Raw genomic sequence first — 20279 nt, 5'->3', positions numbered from 1 at the left:
GGTGTCCCACAGCCATTAAGATAATTGCATGATCACTTTATAACATCCTCCCCTGGTGGCCATGATAATTTGGCTCTCCCCACCACCCACCTTGCTCAGTAAGACCTGTAACCACATTATGGCCATAGAAAATGTGGTTGGAAATATCATCTTTCAGCTCTTGCAAATTGATTTCAAACCATTTCCTCTGACTTCTAAACCCTTTTAGTCTATCTCTTACCTGTGCAGACCATTTGATCTATTGGAGGTTTCTGGGCCTTAACAGCGTGTATCGATCGAGATTCTTCAGCTTTCTTGAGGGGATGCTCTAGTGTCACCTTGTAATTCCAATAGTCTCGGTATTTTTGCGTGAGATCATCACTGAGACAATGTATTTTTAGCTGTTAGGGCAAGGCATGCACACTTTGATTGCGTTCAATGGGAAATGGCTGTGTTAAATGGCAATATGATCCCCATGCCGAAAAAATCTTTATGAAAATAAAGATTCCGATACCACTATGGGCTAATAGCTGCCTAAGAGGAGAAGTTGGCAACAGTGCAAGTCAAATTGCTTTGACAGATTGATTCTAGGGGAGGCACTTGGCTTCCTGAGTATAAACACTGCCAGTTTAGAAACATTGAACACATCAAAATCTTTGGAGCTCAAGTATGAGCAAACAGAAAGATGCAGTGACTCGAAACTTCAAACTGACAGCAACAGTAACATGATCCATCTGAAAGTGTAATCTACTCAATCATTTATTCTTAGATACTTCATCAGTTATTATTAGTAATAGTACAGTAGTAATAGTATAATTGCTGTGCATCCAATTAAATTACATTGATAACAGCAGGAGCACTGAAAAGCTGAATTATTTTATGCAGTAGCAAGTGTTTTGTCACTGGGAGCCAACGTTTTTATATATTTATATTAGATTCTTTATTTGCATTCAAGGTATTTAATTTGGTTTTACATTTGATTTATTAATTAAGAGTTATACTGTTCTACTGTTCATCTAAGCTAAGGCCAGACAGATTTCAGGTAATATGCCAATATGTACTGGGAGGATACTTTTTTTGCCACACCACTTACACTGAGGTTTCTACCTCTTAACATTTCCTGCAAATTAATGAACATATATGGAATTTACATGATATTTGCCTGAATGTGATGACACCTTGATTTACCCTCATCTGTCGGCTATATAACTCACTGTATTATATATGATTCATAAAGTGTTATGTGGTTTCTCTTCTGAAATTAATCATAAGAATTACTATATCACAATATACATCAGTACTTCAATATAAAACTCTAAAACTCTCATACACTATGATTACTTGATGTAGTTTTTCAGTGTCAACATATGAACCATATACTAGCAATGCTGTATTAATCATCAATAGAGAATGAGCGGGCTGAATCCCATAAGAAGAAGTGTGAAATGTTTTTATGCTGATGCTTCATTTTTGGAGAAGAGATTTATATTGGTATTACATCGATTTCATTAACACACATGAAACACAAATATGGAAAAAACCATGTAATTCAAATTCCTTCCTTTTAAAATGTGCATACGGTATGAGAGTTACTCGGATTTAGACTCTCTGATTTATCTTTTAAAACAAAGAATATATATGAACCTGTGCTCCTTCAGAAATTATCTTGGTCTTGTAATGGTATCAGCTGATTTACCTTTCTCTCTGGTGACTTTGCAGCAAACACAGGCATGTGACAAGAGAGCAGCGGACACCAAAGCGGGGCCATCGTTTTCCCTTCGTCCTCTCCACATAACCAACCTGGTGAATTCTCCTCTCCTGAAACAGAAAAAAAGAGTTGACTTTTTCCATTTCTCCTCACAAAGGTGGTAGTAACTTCATGTTGTTGTAGTTTACCAGTGGGTTTTATTTACACTTTATTCACAGTCACAACTGAGCCAAGCTGTAAACTCTCCTTCAAGATGTCAAAACCATGTAAAATAATCAGAAAGACATTTTTGCTACCTCAGGTATGTAATATGAATGGTGTTATTAGCATGTGAATGTTATAATCAGCCAGAGGCTTATTCCCTGTTGTAGGAGGCCAGGACTGCCAACACAGGGCCTCAACAGTGATTAAACCTGCACTTAATCAACAGTGAGAGTCAGTCCCAGCAGGAAAAAAGCAACTGCTGGATTTGAGTTATAATAATGGATCTGCCTGGTGTATGCTCCATCTAGCTCATAGCTCTGAGTCTTACAACAGGTGCACCCCTGACAAGGTGCTGGGCAAATCTACCAAAGTGTTCCCATTATGTAATTTTGTAATCATCAATTTCAATTTACAGAGACTAAATTGTGCATGAAATTCAACAGATTGCTAAAATTTGCTTCCTGGTTTGTTTGTATATGTTGGAATAAGCTACACTTTACCTTTAGTGTGTCTCTGAGGCATCAAAGATGCATTAAACCTATTTGCATTAGTTTACTGCAGAGTTTGTTTTATAGGGACATTGTTTGTTCAAACTTTCTATAGCAAATAGGCAGGGGGCGCACCTAAGGGCTTGCACTGACAGACAGCACCAAAGGTTGTAAGATTGGTTTCATTCATCTGTTTTAGCCACACAGGATACCAATGATATTAAACTTCAGTGGTGTTCTGATTGACATAACCTTCATCTTACTCTTAACAACTGCTGCTGAAAATACTGAATCAACATAAATGTATCATCACTCTCCCCAGATGTCAGCTTGTAGGGGATCATAGTGGAGCGAAATCCTCGTCACATTCAAAACCTGAGTATATCTGAATAAATGACACAACATGTTCATGCAGAACAAGAAGCTACAAGGATAATAAAGGACAGGAATGAACAGCATTGGGTATGGGTGCTGTGTTTATATTTTTAATGACTTTCATTTTGTGTTTCATCATTTTTTTCATGTTTTCTTTTTCAATCTTTTGAGCACTATATACAGAGTTTCACTCACCTCCACTGCTCCACACCATCTGCATGGCTACACTACTCTATATTATATGAAAAAAAAAAATGATTAAGCTGACAATGGTTGTATATTATATTGTACAAGTTATATAATACAGATTTCACATTACTTTGTCCAACACATACACCTTGAAAATACTGAAAATAGAGAGAAAAGTACATATGTCAAATAATTATTTTTAATAATAATACAATAATATTATTACTAATACAATAAAAAGTTTATATTTTTACAATGCATTTGTGAGGAGCTACTTAATCTGATGTTGATGTCAAAGGCACAAGATATTGTACAACTTCAGTATAATTCATTCAATTTCCATTTAACTACTTAATTTCTTGTGCAACATAATGACTAAAACAGTCCTTCTATGAACCCAAGGTTACTGTGAAGAATGGGTAGATAATTATAAGGTTTTAAATCATTCATTCATTTGTATTTACAGTCATCTTGGGTTGTAGAGTGTTCTTTAATAATTGATTTTAAGGGTTGGCCTGTGGGCCGACTTTCCCTCAGCGATCCCCTGCCAGCAAACAGGGAGGGGTGAGGTCACTTATTAAAAGACTTTAATTGAGGCCAGATTGCTGCAGGTGGGGCAGGAGGTCCAGTGGTTTCCTTTGCCCCAGAGTAATCATCAACTTTCTTCAGTTAATTATTAGATTAGCATAAATAATGTTCCGTTTTGGTATGCTGACTTCTCTTACTCAGTAAAAAATGAATTCTGGTTACCAATTTAAAAGAGGGACAGACACATAGAGAGATAGAAAGACAGAAAGAGAGAGACAGAAAGAAACTGGGATACACACAAAGGGACAAAGAGAGGAAGCGGCTATGAGAGGACACAAATTAGCCTTAACCTTCAGTCTTTGCCACGTAGTAATGATGATGAATAACGATAAACAAACAGACCTAAATTGAAAACAGCATCAAATATGGGCATGCAGGCTCCTCACCTCAACACGCATTCTCTCTCATAAACACACACAACTACACACACAGTCACACTTCTTCATTTATGAATTTGTTTGCATCATTGGAGCTCTAAACATAGGAAATCATAACATTCAAGAGGTGCTGCTGCGCTGCACTCTTCCTCTATGTCAAAGGGATTACTTTATCCATGGGTACATCACATTTTGTCAAAATATAAAAAGTATTTTTTATTTGTTAGGCTACTCATAACTCACAACATGTAAAATACAACCTGTCAGTCTTTTACTTTGAGTGTAATATTATGACTGTAGGAAAATTATGATCTCACTGAGAAAATTGTATTTCATATGTTCTGTTCTATGTGTTTTGCTGTGTTTTCCCTGGTACAGTGCCCTGTGAACTGTGATTCATACTAGATTCACATCATGTTGAATTTACCAGAAATAGGCCTTACACACTAGGGGAGAAAGAATTCATGTCAGCTTAGTGCATGTGACTTACTGTGCCTTCCTAATATGTACTAATTAGTATCATATTGCAGTCTAATATAATAAGATTCAAATCCATTAGTTATTACTACTGATACAGTGAACTGGTTATTTTGCACATAGTTGGCCAATTAGTTAAATAAAAAGGGAATGTAGATTCCACATATACAGTGAACATATTCCAAATGATGAGGTCTTTTTCTGCCAAGACATATGTGTGATTAAAAGCAGTGATATCACACACACACACACACACACACACACACACACAACAAAAGTTATTCCTGCCTGCAGTGCAGTTCTAATTTCAATCATAAGAACATGTGTCAATACAAAATACATATTATAATAGTATTTTGAATTAATATATGAATAATATATGAACATAAATTAATTAATACTGGACAACATTGTCTAGATGAATATATTAAAACAGATATTAAAAAATCTATGTTAGTAAACCATTTTAGTTTGGGCTTTAACAAATTAGGCTACCGCCTATTTGGGCAGAGTATACTAATTATCTCAGGATAAAGCAATAATGTCTATTAAAGAGCCTTGCTGATAGCTGCAGAACTAGAGTCACATTCACTTCTACCTTCAGTTAACTACAGTTTTTTTCTGGTGCCTAATAAAACTGGATAATCAGATCAGATGTAGCATGAATGTATTGCATGGAGGGCTGCTGACAGGTAGATTAGTGTAGTGATTTCTAGCCAGAGGTACTCGTATCCCAGGGGGTACCTTCTGAAGTTGCCAGGGGGTATGTGGAAAGAGTTGAGTTGATTAAAAAAAATCCACATAATTGTGGAAGGAAATAAACACACAAATACCATTACAAATTGGTGTGAAAAAATTAACCATGTTTAAAAACATTCATCTGAGTCAGTTCAAATGGACACATTTGTAAAATGAGCAATATCTGTGAAGGGGCTCATCTGAAAGAGCTGCAGGGGTTCATCAGATTAAAAAACTGGAAAAAAGGGAACCACTGGATTAGTGAACCAGTACTGACAGAAACTAGAGTTACAAAGTGTAATTCTTAATATCATAACAAAGACCTAAAATGCAGTAATAGTGCCCCACGATAGTTCTGCAATTTATCTGCACATACAGCAAGTAAAATTCAAAGACCCCATGTAGAACTACAGTTATTTCTAGATCAGTGTCCACAACAGATTCATCTCCTGAAGTGATGTAAAACACTGCTGTTGTTATCAGTCTTAAATTAGTTTTTAAAAATATACCATTTTTACAAACATTTATTGTCATAATTGCAATAACTGCACAGACAAAACTGTTTTTCACTTTATGTTTTGAATAATAATTACACTACAGTGAATTCCACTGTGCTGTAGTTTATTATACAGTATTAATTAAAGGCAATCTATATGAATGATGAGATTCCACCAGCAAAAGGTTAAGGTCAGTTCCATCTACAGTGCTGTGAACTCAATCATAGCTACTGTACAACAACTATATATAATAGCATCATTTGTGAAGGTGTAGGAGTGGAATACTAAGTAGAAGGATTTAGTTTCTCAGTTTCTTTATTCCAATCATGCTTTTGTTTCAAGTCTTTTGCTGATGAAGATTAATTTGCAGAGCATGGCGCTCTATCAACCCCAGTGACACAAAGGGCAAAGATATAGACTAATTAAATACACCAGTGCAATTGATATTTCCCATGGATCAATGCGAGTGTGGGATCTGTTAATTAAATCCGTGATAATGTTTACTCATCATAAACATTTCCCATGTTTGAGCACAGCGAGATAGGGAGATAATCTTTGCTGTCTGACAGATTAATTTTAGGGCTAAGGGAAAATTCTTCCAGCACATACAGAGTGAATGTCTTTTTTTGGGGGTTGGGGTGGTTCTGTCCAATGTTTATATTAAAAACATTTTCAAAGGAAATCTTTCCAGCTTCTTTACTGAGTAGAAATACTTAAACAGCACAAAAAAAGATAACACTTACACATGAGGTATAGCTAATACTATTTGAACAGACACAAAGAAATCAGTCACTATAGCAACCAAGCAATCTGAATCCCTGGGCTAATGAAAGTAAAGCCCTTGCACTTGCTCCTAAAACCCATGCAGCAGGCTGGATTTTGCATTCTCCCCCTTTGCTTGTCTCCTGTGTGGTATACATCGGCATGGCACAGGTTATCACACAGTGGATTAAGAAGGCGTGTCAGAGTGTGTGCCAGAACCTCCAAGCCGCACTCCACTCATCTATTGATCCGTGTGCGAGGGAAAAAGTGAGAGACCGGCACACTTAGCAGTGTAACCGCAGGCAACAGCCCCCTGCCTGCCCTCTGTTCCCTGCAGTGGGACTGATTGCTTGTCTCAATCATCCTTTCACCCCCCAACCATCCCTTCTTCCCCTCCACACACACACACACACACACACACACACACGCACACACACACACACACACACACACACACACATAAATACATACTCCCACACACTCTCAACATCTCCTTCTCTCTACGCTTATTCATTTCTCTGCTTCTTCGTCTCGGCAGCAATCTCTCATGATTTGACGGCCTCTTGTTCTTCTTGTGAGGACCATCAAAGTCTGCAGCCTTAACCCTGTCTGAAAGGGCTGGGACTGCATGGTAGGAAGCAATTAATTCTGCAGTGAGAAAGCCCATTAATTAGGCAATGCTTCTGGCTATTTCACGAAGACCCTTCAGAAACAGCAGGGCCACTCAGAGAGACATAAAAGATGCACTGGCACACCAGGTTATTAATGGACCCCGGGGCTCCTGGCGAAGCACCACTGTGGGGTAATTCTCACTTTCTGTTTAACTACCACACACACTCACAAAATGACAAATGCTATTTACTAGAAACTGTCTTATTGGGCTTGGCTGCCATATTATATCATGTAAAACTTGACTACTAGTGCAGTTTCAACATCCCTGTAAAGTGCTCCAGCTAATTTTTTTTTAACCATGACCAATCATAGGCTGCAAAATTTTATGGAAATGCTCAAGGTATGAGGGGTTCAGAGAAAACCTCAGCATTAACAAGGCATTGCTAATGGCCAATACACCGATATGACTTTAATACGATACACAGGACCATCAACGAAAACCACTGATATTCACACAAGTGGCACAGGGAAGACTACAAAATACTGCAGTGGAATATACAGTAGCTGTGTTTCCTCTAAACTGAGGTAACAGGATAAACAGTGGTGTGAGGATGGGTCTGGGAAAATGAGTTTTGTGATGTCTAATCACTCACTAAATCATGCATGAGAACATTAGCTATTTGTGTTGTCCACCATTCAGGGACATTTCAGCACACGGCACCCATTTCAAACTAAACAAGACCATGGTTCAGTGCGTTTCAAATGCTGACTCAACTGTAGGTCTCCCCTGAGCACAGGGCAGGCCTGCCTCCGCCTGCAATGACGAGGAAGCCTCAGTGACAGTACACCATCCGTGAAATTAAATCAACAACTCCCTTATTGTAATTACATTTGGTTAAATGGGAAGGCAAAGTGTGGGTGTAAAACAATTAACATGTAATTGTCATCCTGACCAGGTTGGTGCTGATCTGTTTCCCCAAGGGATTCAATGAAATCCATCACCCCACCTTCATCTCTACCATTTGTTTTCAAATGAATGATTTGATGAGTACCAGCATGCCATAGTGCTGCCTTGTATGTGAGGTCATGGGCAAAGAATTATATGTCATCTGGATGATGTAGCAATCAACTAGGATTGACTCACAGCTGAATTATTTACATATTCTGATATGTTAATGCCTGTATTTTTTATTTTGGGGTAATAAACATGCTAACCTTGGTTAAAGCCATTTTACAACATAGATTATGTAAGCACTACAGGTGATCATTCATATGAAATATATAAATGTATTCACCATTATCACTGCATATGGGGTCACTCACCCCAAGGCAAGCTGGGACAACCATCTGCTCCCCTGTGACCTAATAAAGAACACAAGGCTACAAAAAAAGAACAGCTAGATGAACTTTGTACAGGAAGGTCAGTCACTTAATACATGTGAAAAATGTTATGTCACTAAGTCCAAGTAACAAGCTGCAATTATTGCCCTTAATAGCTAATCATGATAAACATTTCCATTAACCTCTGTTTGTGAGCGTACAAAAGATTACAGATGGAGAGGATTGACATTGCATGGGCTGTCATCTATGAATACATACATAAATTCATATAAGCCATTTAAGCTGAAGGTAAATGTTAAAGGGCCTTGAATAGTTGCTTTGAGAAAAAATAAATAAAAGGGGACATTTTTTCCCATCATTCCTCTCAGTTCAAAGTTGTTGTCCATTTGCTTGTATTCATAACAGTCCCCCCATGTATGGTATGTAGTAAGTTAGATGTGAAAAATTTCTAAAACTGCAGTTACATATATGTTACAAGGTATCTTATAACATGATACATGATGTGAGTGTGAAACAACAAAACCTGCATCTGTATCAACAAGTTCAAATCTTGTATATTGTACATTGTGTATATTTAAGTGAAAATTATAATATTATATGCTGTTCTTTATATGATCTTACTCTAGGATATAATTTGAAATTTGGTGTGAATGTTGTCCACATAATTCAGATGTAAAGGAAACATCTTCAAATTGAGCTCATGTTTAAATACACGCTGCCAATCATTTTAACAAGAAAAGAGTGAGTTGGGATCTGAGTTAAACATATCCTCCTGCTGAAAGATGGTTAAAGATGGTCTTTATTCCCTCTGCAGTCCAGCTGCCCCAATCTGTGTCTTGAGCTTGAATATATGGAAATTATCCAACTGCTTGATGTCCTAACTGCAGTGTGGGTTTCTCTATAACGTATCCTCTTCAATCTTTTGCACTTTCTACTTGTCCTAAAACTCCTCTTCTGTATTTCTCTCTAGTTCCTATTTTATTTCTTGTCCTAGCTCTGTTATTTTATTACTTTTCTTTGCACCCCGAAGCTTGTTCTTCTTATACTTAGCTGTCTGTCATGTTGGTGATGGAGGAACTGCAGCTAATGTTACTGGCGTTCTCATGGTAACTTGCCTGGTATAGCAGTGTTAACTAAAGACCTATAACCCCAGATGTGTCAATTTCTACTTATCATAATTCTGATTTTTAATTAAAAAGAGGCAAGATTTTACATTTCTCTTAACACAGAGAAGTGTAATGTCTCTGACAAGTCGCTCGAGGCTACAAGATAGTAGGCTAGCATGACAAAAACCAACTGGTGCTGACAGTTGTGCCATTGTAGAGTCACTCAATATGAGAGTGAAAATAATGTACAATATTTACATTTGATAGCATTTTATGCCTTGTCTTCAGGGCATTCAATGTTTTCCACAGGTATAAGAAAGTGAGAAAATTCAATGAGTGTTTATTTTCTGTTTTCAGTCCAAGTGAAAACCAAGTCAATTCTGTATCTTTAATTAAACTAAGCAAAAAGAATTATAAGGACACACAGAGATACATTTAGCCCCCATCTGTCCTTTTGCCTTCCTCAAGTCATACTTGATATTGATGGTCTCTATAAACATTGTTGCAGCATGGGGCTCCTTTTTGGAATGACAGCTATGGATAACTTGCATGATTTAACTTTGAATATCACCCATGTTCACACACCAGCCACAGGGAGGAGAGCAGCATGCTATAACTATGCCACTGTCCCCATCAGTACGCCTGCTGTGCTGCTGATAAAGGTGTGAGCAACAAGGAAAGGCTGGGAATGCTGCGCTTCACTGCAGCCACAGCATCCTCTGTGCTCAGCCTGATGTTTTTGATGCCACAAACCATATACAGCAAGCTCTACTGGAGAGTCCACAGATGCACTGTATGCTTCATGCGCCTATGTACCCATACTGTGAGAGGTCAGCCAGCAGTACGAGGAAAGAAACCAGTGTTGTGTGTTCTTTTTTATTATTTCACTGTGCAAGGATGGGAAATCTTAGGATACAGGGAAACAAATACTCAGGAAAACTTTGTAAAGCACACTGAAGCAACACTTCAAACTTTCTCTCGACCCAAGTGTCATTGATCATCTCAGGGCTATGCTTGGGTATTAAAAACACAGACAAGTATATCTCTGGCCAATCATCTAAGCAGAGCATTTAGTTGAGTGTCCTTTAATCTCCCTCCAATAACTTCCTCTCAAACATTGAATGTTTCTGTGCTTATGCTCTAAGCCAATGGTCTCTAGGATGTAAGAAGCCACAACAATACAACTCGAGCTACACACAAGCACAGCATTGAGAGACATACTGCATCCACAACAAACCCAGAATAAAGTGTGTTTGACAAGGAAGAGCGCTCAAGGCGACACAGGGAGTAGGAAAGGATGGGAAAAGGGGACTGCGGTGGTGAGTGGGTTGAATATGCATGCCATCGATGGCCAAATAAGCAGATTAATGTCCTCAGTAGTCCTGTCTCTGTTTTTGCCACTGGATGACAGCACGCATTGATGAACCCCAGAGAGGAAGACTTCCTGTACTACAGCGTGGTCAGACTGCATAGTAGGCTTGGGCCTGGGCAGTGCAAGGCGAGGGCAGGAGGAGGAAAGAGGTTAGGAAAATAAAAAAAAGAACTGTGCTGCTCCCTGCTGGGCAGGGTCTGGCCATTTTTTTCCTTCCACGAATGCCGACTGCTGCTGAGTCTCCATGATCAATGCGATATTCAGAAAAAAGAGACACACAGCCTAACAAATCATTGATAACACAGAAATGAAAGGAATTCTAATGCGTTTTCAAGACCTTGTATGTAACTTAAATCCTGGCAACACAGTCTTTCCTGAATAACTGCTTTCACAATAGAAAGATGGCATCTTAAAACAGTGGTTGTCAATTCAACATTGTTTTAACAGTTTGCGTCTTTCCTCAGCACATTAACTTCAGATGACCCAGTTGAGAGTTTCAGTTTTTCTCTGATTATATAAGTTGTAACACCAGTTGTGCACTTAGCCAATGCAGAGTGAAGCAAACACTGATGATGTGTCTGAGCCTCTGACTTAAAACACTGTTATTGCATTTCATTGCATTACATCACCCTGTTTAAATAGAAAAGACATAGTAATCCTTTCTGTGTGTGTATGCCTGTGTTTGTGTGTGTGTGTGTGTGTGTGTGTGTGGTGTGTGTGCTTACGTAGTGCGATCTTGGCCAAGTGCAGACGGTTGACCCATGAGATCTTACTAAGGGGGTTGGGAGTGTTGAAGACCACCATGAAACTGACAGGACGTCCTGACCTGGTGGAAAACACACAAACATAAATACACAGGCTCAGATGCATGCATGCATCAGATGTACTGATACTAAATTTTTTATGTTTGTCACAAAGTCTTTATTGAACAATGCAGACATGCAACATTATTGCTTATTGTCTCAGTTTTTTTTTTTTTTTTCCATTTCATCACTTGATCAGGTCACAGTCTGCTGTATGCTCAGAAGCCCAGGAGCAGAAATACCAATATTTATTGTCATCTGACACCAAAATAAAATGCAGTTGATCATTGAACCAAAATACATTACCTCTATCAGGAAAAATAACTGCAGGTACCCAGCATTTTTAGCATGTGTGCTAATGCAATTGTGTCTCTTCTGTGCACTGGCGTCTTTTTGCAACCCTGCCAATTATGTTATCCTGCCTGGATTATGTTAACAAGCAAAGTTTTTTTGTTGTTGTTGTTTTTTCTTTGTAAATGAATGAAATGCTACATTTAAAGTTGCTGTAAATATGATTTCACCCCCATCCCCCACACTCCCCCTTCTGTTCCTTAGCTTTTGCTATTGAATAATGGCCAAAAAAGTGTTTTTGCTGAAAATTATGGATCATCAATTGATTATTTTATCCTATTAGACATCTGTGTGAATTGTTGTCAGAATTAGCAAACAATACTTGAGTTATGGCCAAAAGTGCATTTTGTGAGGTCACATTGACTTGACTTACTACCAAACTCTAATCAGTTCATCCCTGAAACCAAATGGACTTTATTGCCAAATGTAATGAAATTCCCTCCAGGCATTCCTGAAGTAACACATTCACAAGAACAGGACAGACATGAGGTCAGTCAAGTGACCTTGACCTTTGACCACCAACATCATATCACTTTAGTGACCCCCTGAGTCTATGTGAATTGTTTTGTGTCAAATCTGAGGAAATTCCCTAAAGACGTTTCTTTGATAGCATGATCACAAGAATGGGATGGACAGACAGACACCCACCCTGAAAACATAATGCCTCTGGCCAAAGCTGTTGTCAACGCAGAGTGCAAAGCCTTTTATAGCTCCAGAGGGAGCTGCACAAAGCTGAAAAATTTCCTCCAGTGATGTCCCTTGAGTCAGCATTGGTAGGAACTCAAGTTTTGATCTTTTATTTCTACTGTCCGTCATGTGCCACAGTGTTACGGTGAAAACTAATGTAGAAGAAGAAGACAGCCCCATCCTATCTGTGACGTAATTTTCTCTTCTCCCCCTGATAACATAAGCAGTTCTGACTTCAAATGAACACTTAAAACCAATGGCCATGTATTCTCATAAAAATGATAACTGGTGTAAGGATATGCCAGAAAAGAAAAGATCAAACTATTTGATTTTCTTTTAATATTTTTAAAAAAACATAACAAAATTTCAGATATGGTGAATATTTCCAGTTTCCCAGAAACATAGTGACACATTAGAATGCCAGGAAGATTTCACTCTAACACAAACTTTAACCCTACAGCTGACAAACTGACAGCTGTAGGGTTAAAGTGTGTGAGAGATTTTCGATCACTTCTTACTTTATCCTGAACATCATTGAATTTGTTGTGTTGTGTTGACATCACCAAGGAAAAGTGTAGGATTTAGATTTTTTTTAAAGGCAAAAGTGCATTTCTGATATCTACTCTAGATGCTCTATGTAAAAACAAAACAATACAGTAGTACAATACAGTCAGAGAAACAGAGTACCAACAAGGAAAGGAAATTTTTCGGATGGGATTTAAGTTCAATACAGCAAGATTCTTTCTGTAAGAACAGCTGCTTGCCTGCTTGTAGTTTTACAGTGGTTCAGTCCAGTAAGCTGCAGCTTTATGATTTCAGCCTGCACGTCAACATTCAGGGCAGGTTGTAATGATCACACAGCCTGGTCACAGTAAATCGCGTCTAGATAGGCTCCAATGCTCAAAATGCCACTAATGTGTGGGTTCAGCTGAGATCAGGCACAACCAGTACGGGGTCTGATAAAAGAGGGTTTTTTGGTGCCAATTCAAGCTCAGACACAGTAAGAGACCATATCTTAGATGTTCGTGTGTGTGTGTGCATGTCCCAGAAAAACACAAGAACAAAAAAAGGAGGAGGAAACAGTGACAATGCAAGGTAACGGTTCAGGTTAAATAAAGACAGAAATGCTTTAAAACACTGAGATTATATTAGGTTTTAAAAGATGATGTCCTTCTCACCCTTCACATAATGGCTGAACAGGTTAAGGGTGAGTGTCTCACTCAACTTTGCACAGGCATACACCTCTTGAAAGGACTGAACGTATTAATGTTACAAAATATTTTTCAAATACTTTTTTTAAACTAATTTATAAAAATACCTGATTTAGATCTGTTTCTTCCAACAATGCTTGATGATGTGAAAAGCTAGCAGTTGAATAAATACAGAAATTGATCATCTAAGTGAACTTAAGTGGACATTCTTTATGTTATTTTGTGTAGCCTTGACCTAGCTTGAAAAACAGATTTCAATCTCAGATAATCTCAAAATACCAAACATACACATGGACAGAGGAGAACTGTATTTTAATGCAAGGGTGGTATGAAAGGTTTCTATGAACCTTTTTCACTTTGAAACTGGGTTGCTGTTAGAATCCATTGTAAAAACCACGAATTCAAGCTGACTACATCTGACCATCCTCTGCAAAGGCACAAGCTACAAACTTTTCAGAGGGATCTTTCAAGCTTGCAGGGGGCTGAGCGTTTGATATTGAAAGCATAGGTTTTTGTCGTACTGTTCCTTTAACCACTGATATACAATATTCTAGCATGAATTTGTGGATTAATGGTGTTCATAAATAAAACTGAATGATTTACCAAAAGTTCTCATGAGACAGATGCTGTGTCTCAGACACTACATTAACTTATCTATGCATGTATTTCCATAATGGTCCCATAATTTAGTGTTTAACAGGGTTGAAAAATGTCCTTCCTCTTCAATGTAAATCATAAATAGTATAAATAGTGAGTATAGTTTGCTTAAGGCTTTGTAACATGCTAGATCACACATCTTTATGCTGAAATTTGCATTTTGCCTCTGTCCCAGTATGGTAATTTTGGTGATTTTTACAAGTGGTAAATATGTTGTCAATGTCAGCATTCACGCATATGTCTTTGTGGTTCCCATGTAAAGAAGGCACACCCCACGCCCACCCTCTACTGAACTATTGAAAGAAAGCGGTGGAGGTTATTTTAAAGTAATTATTTCAAATTTAATCAATTTGAGCATGAGATTTATTTTGAACTGCTTATTATTCATATATAATTTCAAATTTGGTTTCTATCGACTTCTATCGTCTATCAACTTCTTACATTCAATTTCTGTTACTAAGACAAGTGACTGTTCACTAGAAGTCCTTTAAGGTTGTCAACAGTCTCTCCTAGTCTACCACCAGCCATCAAGTGTTGTGTCTCTTTTACCCCCACAGGTCAATCTCTTTTTATGAGTTGGAATAGCTGGATAAATTGTGTCCAGCTATTAGTGCTGGGCAACAAAACACCAGACAATGTGGTGTAAACAAATAAATGTCAGTCAACCTGTTTATGGCCTGATCCTGCAAAGCTGGCCGATCTTGAGCACTCAGGTGTCTGAGTTTTTGTTAAGGTTTTACTCTATGACAGCTTGAAGTAGGGCTTGGCTGGCAGCAAGCTGGTGGTAGAATGCTGTGATGTAGCATAATGGAGGCTATTATCTGTGGCAGCATTTATGAGCTAACCATTTTTCTCTACAAAGTGTGCTTATGGATGATTCTTTTCATATGTCTCAGTATCAGATTCTCAATCACTGATTCCTGTCACAAAGTTTCTCATCCAGTTTTCTGAACAAAAATTTTGCAACTGTGTTGTTGTCTCATGGCTGACACTTTTATCAGAGATCTCTTTTTTCATCTGATAATTCAAGCATCTGTTTTATTGTCTACGTCTAAGGCAGGGACGAATGGCAGAAAAAGATGTCTAAAAAAACAATGGGTAAAATATGGGTATAATTCTAGGAAACCAAGACAAACCCCAAAATAACCCCGGTGACAAACCAAGTCTCAAAACATGACCATTATGTGTGTGATTTAGATGAGTTTCACAAGCTACAAAAAACACACCTTATACCAATACCAATGTCAATACTGAAGGGGGGCCCAAATTTGTTCTGTGGACTCTGTGGAGAGCCATGTCTAAAGTCAACAAATGGCTGTTAAATATATACAGGAAGGACTTTATACATATTCTGGCATAGGTTGTTTTTAAGGGCCAGGAAGAGAAACATACACACTTATCTCCTGGTTGTAAATTCCTACCTAAACATTCAGTTTTCTTAAACATTTTTTAGTCAATTTTTGTCACCTTGTTCGACCACTGGTGATTAAATATTTGACGGTCTCTTCTGTCAAGTAAAATAAATTGTTAATGATGGGCAATCTAAGGTAAGACTGGCAGCATCAGCCCTAGGTTAGCAATGACTCCATTGACAGGGGTGCACTGTTGTCTGGATTGATCGGGCTTTATTGGAAGTAAAAGAAAGCCTGTCTGGCCAAGGATGAGATGTCTCTTTAAAACACTAAGTAGCTTTCCAAAATAATGGCCCTGTCTCAGGCACCTGTACAGCTATTCCACACTGATTCTGAGGCGATGAAAGAAAGAAAAGGGAAGTGAAAGAGTGCCCATTGAAAGAAAATGGCAGTGTCTCAGGCACATGTAAGGAAGACAATTTCACATTCAGACGTCATTAGAAGGTAATTGAGAGGAGAGCGTTGTGCTGCCTGAAATTCTGCTTCTGTCATACGTGCTGCTGCCCAGTGCAAATTCATTTTCATTTCATAGAGGGAGGAAGAAAGTGGCAGAGAGCGACACACACATATAGAGAGAGAAAAGAGAAAGAGAGAGATTACAGACAGGAACAGAATAAAGAAAGTAAGATCTCAAACTTCCTTGACATTTTGAAAAAGTGGAGCTTTCACAAAGAGGTGTAATTCATACCATTCACTGCTTAAATATAGCAGAGGCAATTTGCCGAAGACAGAAGGGGAGACAGGGTGTGACGAGAATACAACTACTCACTTGGTTGGATTCTTTAGGCAACACTTCATGCCCACACGGCCTCAAACATGCTAAACTGAGCACAGTCTCCAATTCCTCCCTTCTGCCCGCTGATTGACAGCCGCAGTGCAGGTGTGGTGCACTGCCGGAATGGAGAACTAGACTTGGGCATGCTGGCAGAGGGGAGATGAGGAGAGCTGAGAGGTAAGGAGTGTCAAAAAGGGAGGGTGGAAGCGGGAGAGAGGGCAGAGTGGGGCGAGGGAGCATAGCAAGGAGCCAGCCCAGCTGATTTATGGGAGCAGGTCAGTGCCGAAGCACACGTGTGACGCTAATGCACAAGGACGGGACAGATGTAGGAGTGAGTGCTGAGTGGCAGCCTGTCATGCACCCATCCTTCAGATCACCTCCACCCTCCACAGAAACAAACAGTCAGCGAGGGAGTCCGCCCCGCAAATAGTGAGATGAGTTAAAGGAGACGCTTCAGTGTCCCTATGAGAGTTTGTTGATCTAGTCCTGGACAGACTTGACAATCATTCACAGAAAAATATTACAAGAGATAGAGTTAAGGTGAATTCAGATTTACAGACATGACATGGTTGCATAAATCGAAGAGTGGACACAAGCAAAATAGGATTCTCTGTGAGTGGCACAAAATGAGCCTGAAAATAACAAGAATATCTGGAGATCCTGGTGAGATCAGTTAATCAGTGTAGTCTGACCATTTAGACAGATACATACACTCACTGCTACAGTTAATGTCAGTGCACTGGCTGTTTATGACATGCAACAAGTTTGCATGAATAAAGTTAGATTGTCATACCCTGAGTTGTCGTGTTTAAGATTCTCAAATCAAACTATATTCAGGCACCCCCACCTCCCACACCACCCCCCTGACAACTAACAATGTGCTGCAATTGAGTGAGTCACTCAGCACACTAGTGACTATTTCTGTGTATGACGAAAGACAACGAATATGTATTCAGCCTGGTTTGACCCTTCATACTGCTGATCAGAAGCAAATACTTGGTTGTCACCATTTATACAAGACTCAAGTCTGGACCTTTTGTAATGTACATGTAGCCGCTAAACAACAGAATTATATCAGACCTTGTTGAACTTACTGCAGCGCTTATACTGAATATGACTACCAAAGGGCAGTAAACTGCTGTTATTGAAGGATTTTGTTTCTTAATATACTCACATTATGACAAGTTAATCCAACTACTCACATTAACTATCTACTATCTCTGTAATTTAGTATATTCAGTATAGCGGAAATGATAGCTGAGAGGGCACCCCCAATATCTACTTAGGGACCTGGGGTTATGGTCAGCACATAGTGATTAAGTTTGTTTGTTTTTTTTTTCTTCATTTTGACAGCATGTAAAACAAAATACATTTAAAGTTTATGGCATCAAATAACTGCATAAACCTCATAGAGTATAAAGGTACAGCTTCAGTACTTTACAAGGTTTCACACGGTTTTGGATGAGTATCTGTGCCATATAGCAAGACGTAAATCATTAGTAAAAAAGCAGTCTATAATAAAATGAACTACAGGGAAAACAGCACGGGAAGATGAGATAAATTATCTCAGTAAATGAGCTAAGAAGCACATTTTTCCAATTTGTTTTGACTACCGGTACTCAAGCACAACACAAACTTTTGGAATAGAGACGACCAAAGAAAATGCGTCATAGGTCCCCTTCACCCTCAATCACACTGCAACTGATAACAAACCAAAAGTGGAAGACTATGGCTTTTCTTGGTCGCTTTCCAGTGTGAATGTGTCTACATGTGGGAGTGCCAAGAAAAAGAAAAAAAAGAGCAGGTTGTCCCTAGATAAATAAGGCTAAAAACAACTGCGCTAAGGTGAGCTTGGTTGCAGAGGTAGAGTGCTGTTCACATATCTAATGCATGGGAGTGTGACAAATGTCGTAGGGACACTCTTGAAAAGTACATTTTGCAGTTTTACTCAGAGGAGAAGACTGTCTTCCTTTAAACAGCTGATGGTTCACACACACAAAAAATGTATCCAGAGTAAGTGAGACACAGATACTGAAAAGACACATTGCTGATGAATATTTTTGTCATTTGTCAGTGCTTTGAGCACCTGAAACTAATTGTCATGTGTCCACATTCCTATTGGACTAGAAGCAGAAATCTGAGGGTGATATCTCAAGATCTGGACCACTAAAACCAAACCACTATCTGCATGGTTAGATGCCACTGGAGTCAACCAAGAAATTGTCTTTTTCTGTAATGCAGGTGGACCAGTCTTTTAAGTACAACTGTGCCACACACCTGTCCACAGCACTCACATTCAGCAAAACTCCTCTGCAGTCCAGACACTGAGGACCCTCCAGAGCCTCTTAAGGAACATGTCTATTTGGAAGACTCTCCACCAGAATGAACATAAAATGGGGCCCAAATCAGTCATATGACTGTGATTAGTAAGGCCTGCTTTTGCCTTGCAGATAGCCTGTGCAAAAAAGGGGCCATGAAAAAAAGAGGCTTCAGGCTTACAATTTTTTTCCTTCTTGTATGCAATGCTAGTGGGGAGAGGGGAATGAAGCAACTAACACATTTGGTTAAACTATGAAATTTGAACTCTGTATCTATCACTTGCCAGTGTGGCCCATGCATCTGTGCCTGTGGTTGCTCCAGCAGACGCAGTAAAAGAGGATGATAATGAACTGCTGTCACACGTAGGCTGGTGCCTTTGAGGCAGCAGTCAGGATTCTCTCCACGTACTCAGTCTGTTTGCAGTGTGGAGGCTGTGATGTGCTGCCTCACTGCAGAGAGTCGCTTGCGGCCAGACAGGAGGGGACCAACTCAGTACAGGGGGTCCCTGCTGCGGTCCCACTCTCTCACCAGCAGAGCAGAGGCTCAGCTCTGCGCCCAAGTGTGTGTACGTGTGTTTCTGCCCCTTTAAGTGTGCCTCTTTGTCTGAGATGCATCCTTACTTGCGTGCAGGTGCATCTGTCAGCAGAAAGCATGTGTGAATACATGTAACATGCATATACAGACTCTGGAGGTACTTTTGTGTCCTGTAGATTCTTACTCAGATTAGTAACAAAACAGAGACAGATAGCAAGGGAAAAGCAATATATGTGTGTGTATGTGTGTGTGTGATTGTTTAGGTGTGTTTGTGAGAGAGACGGAGTCAGTCTGCCCGCTGATCTCCCCTGCAATCTGCCACTGCTGCACCCTGGGTAGTGTCAGAATGGTTTGGGCACCCGCTGTGCCACCTGTCACCCCCAGCCCTGAGGCTCACTGCCGGTCCAGCCACCCGACACTGAGGCCCAGCCTCAATTAGATTGCTATCACACAACCAGGATTGGCTCTTTTTCCCTACAGGAGATTTCTCTCTTTCAGCTGACATTGTTATCTTTTACCTCTCCACAAAAACTCTGTGGCCATCTCCAAGTCTGATTTCACCGCAGTTCTTGCTCTGCATTATTTAAGTTTTAAATACAAATCTTTGCGTGGACATATGTAGGGGTGGGAAATCCCCTTGTCAGTGCAGTTGCTAATGATATTATCACAGGAACTCAGCAAATAGGGTACCCCTTGAAGGGGAATTCAGGGACTCTC

General features: G+C 39.3%; 1 protein-coding gene across 2 annotated transcripts in view; it reads right to left on the bottom strand.

Annotated features, from left to right (window-relative positions):
• arhgef10la (Rho guanine nucleotide exchange factor (GEF) 10-like a) overlaps positions 1–20279 on the bottom strand; it is a 97216-nt gene that overhangs the window by 35974 nt on the left and 40963 nt on the right. For both annotated transcript variants that reach the window (XM_018679504.2, XM_018679512.2), the window contains 2 exons: positions 11539–11639; positions 1676–1797 (listed from right to left, as the gene is read on the bottom strand). In XM_018679504.2, the coding sequence (XP_018535020.1) occupies positions 1676–1797; positions 11539–11639 (223 nt within the window). The remainder of the gene's footprint in view (positions 1–1675; positions 1798–11538; positions 11640–20279) is intronic.

The sequence above is a fragment of the Lates calcarifer genome, linkage group LG12 (assembly GCF_001640805.2).
Source record: "Lates calcarifer isolate ASB-BC8 linkage group LG12, TLL_Latcal_v3, whole genome shotgun sequence".
NCBI classification, from domain to species: domain Eukaryota; kingdom Metazoa; phylum Chordata; class Actinopteri; family Centropomidae; genus Lates; species Lates calcarifer.
This window is presented reverse-complemented; position numbering and strand designations above follow the sequence as displayed.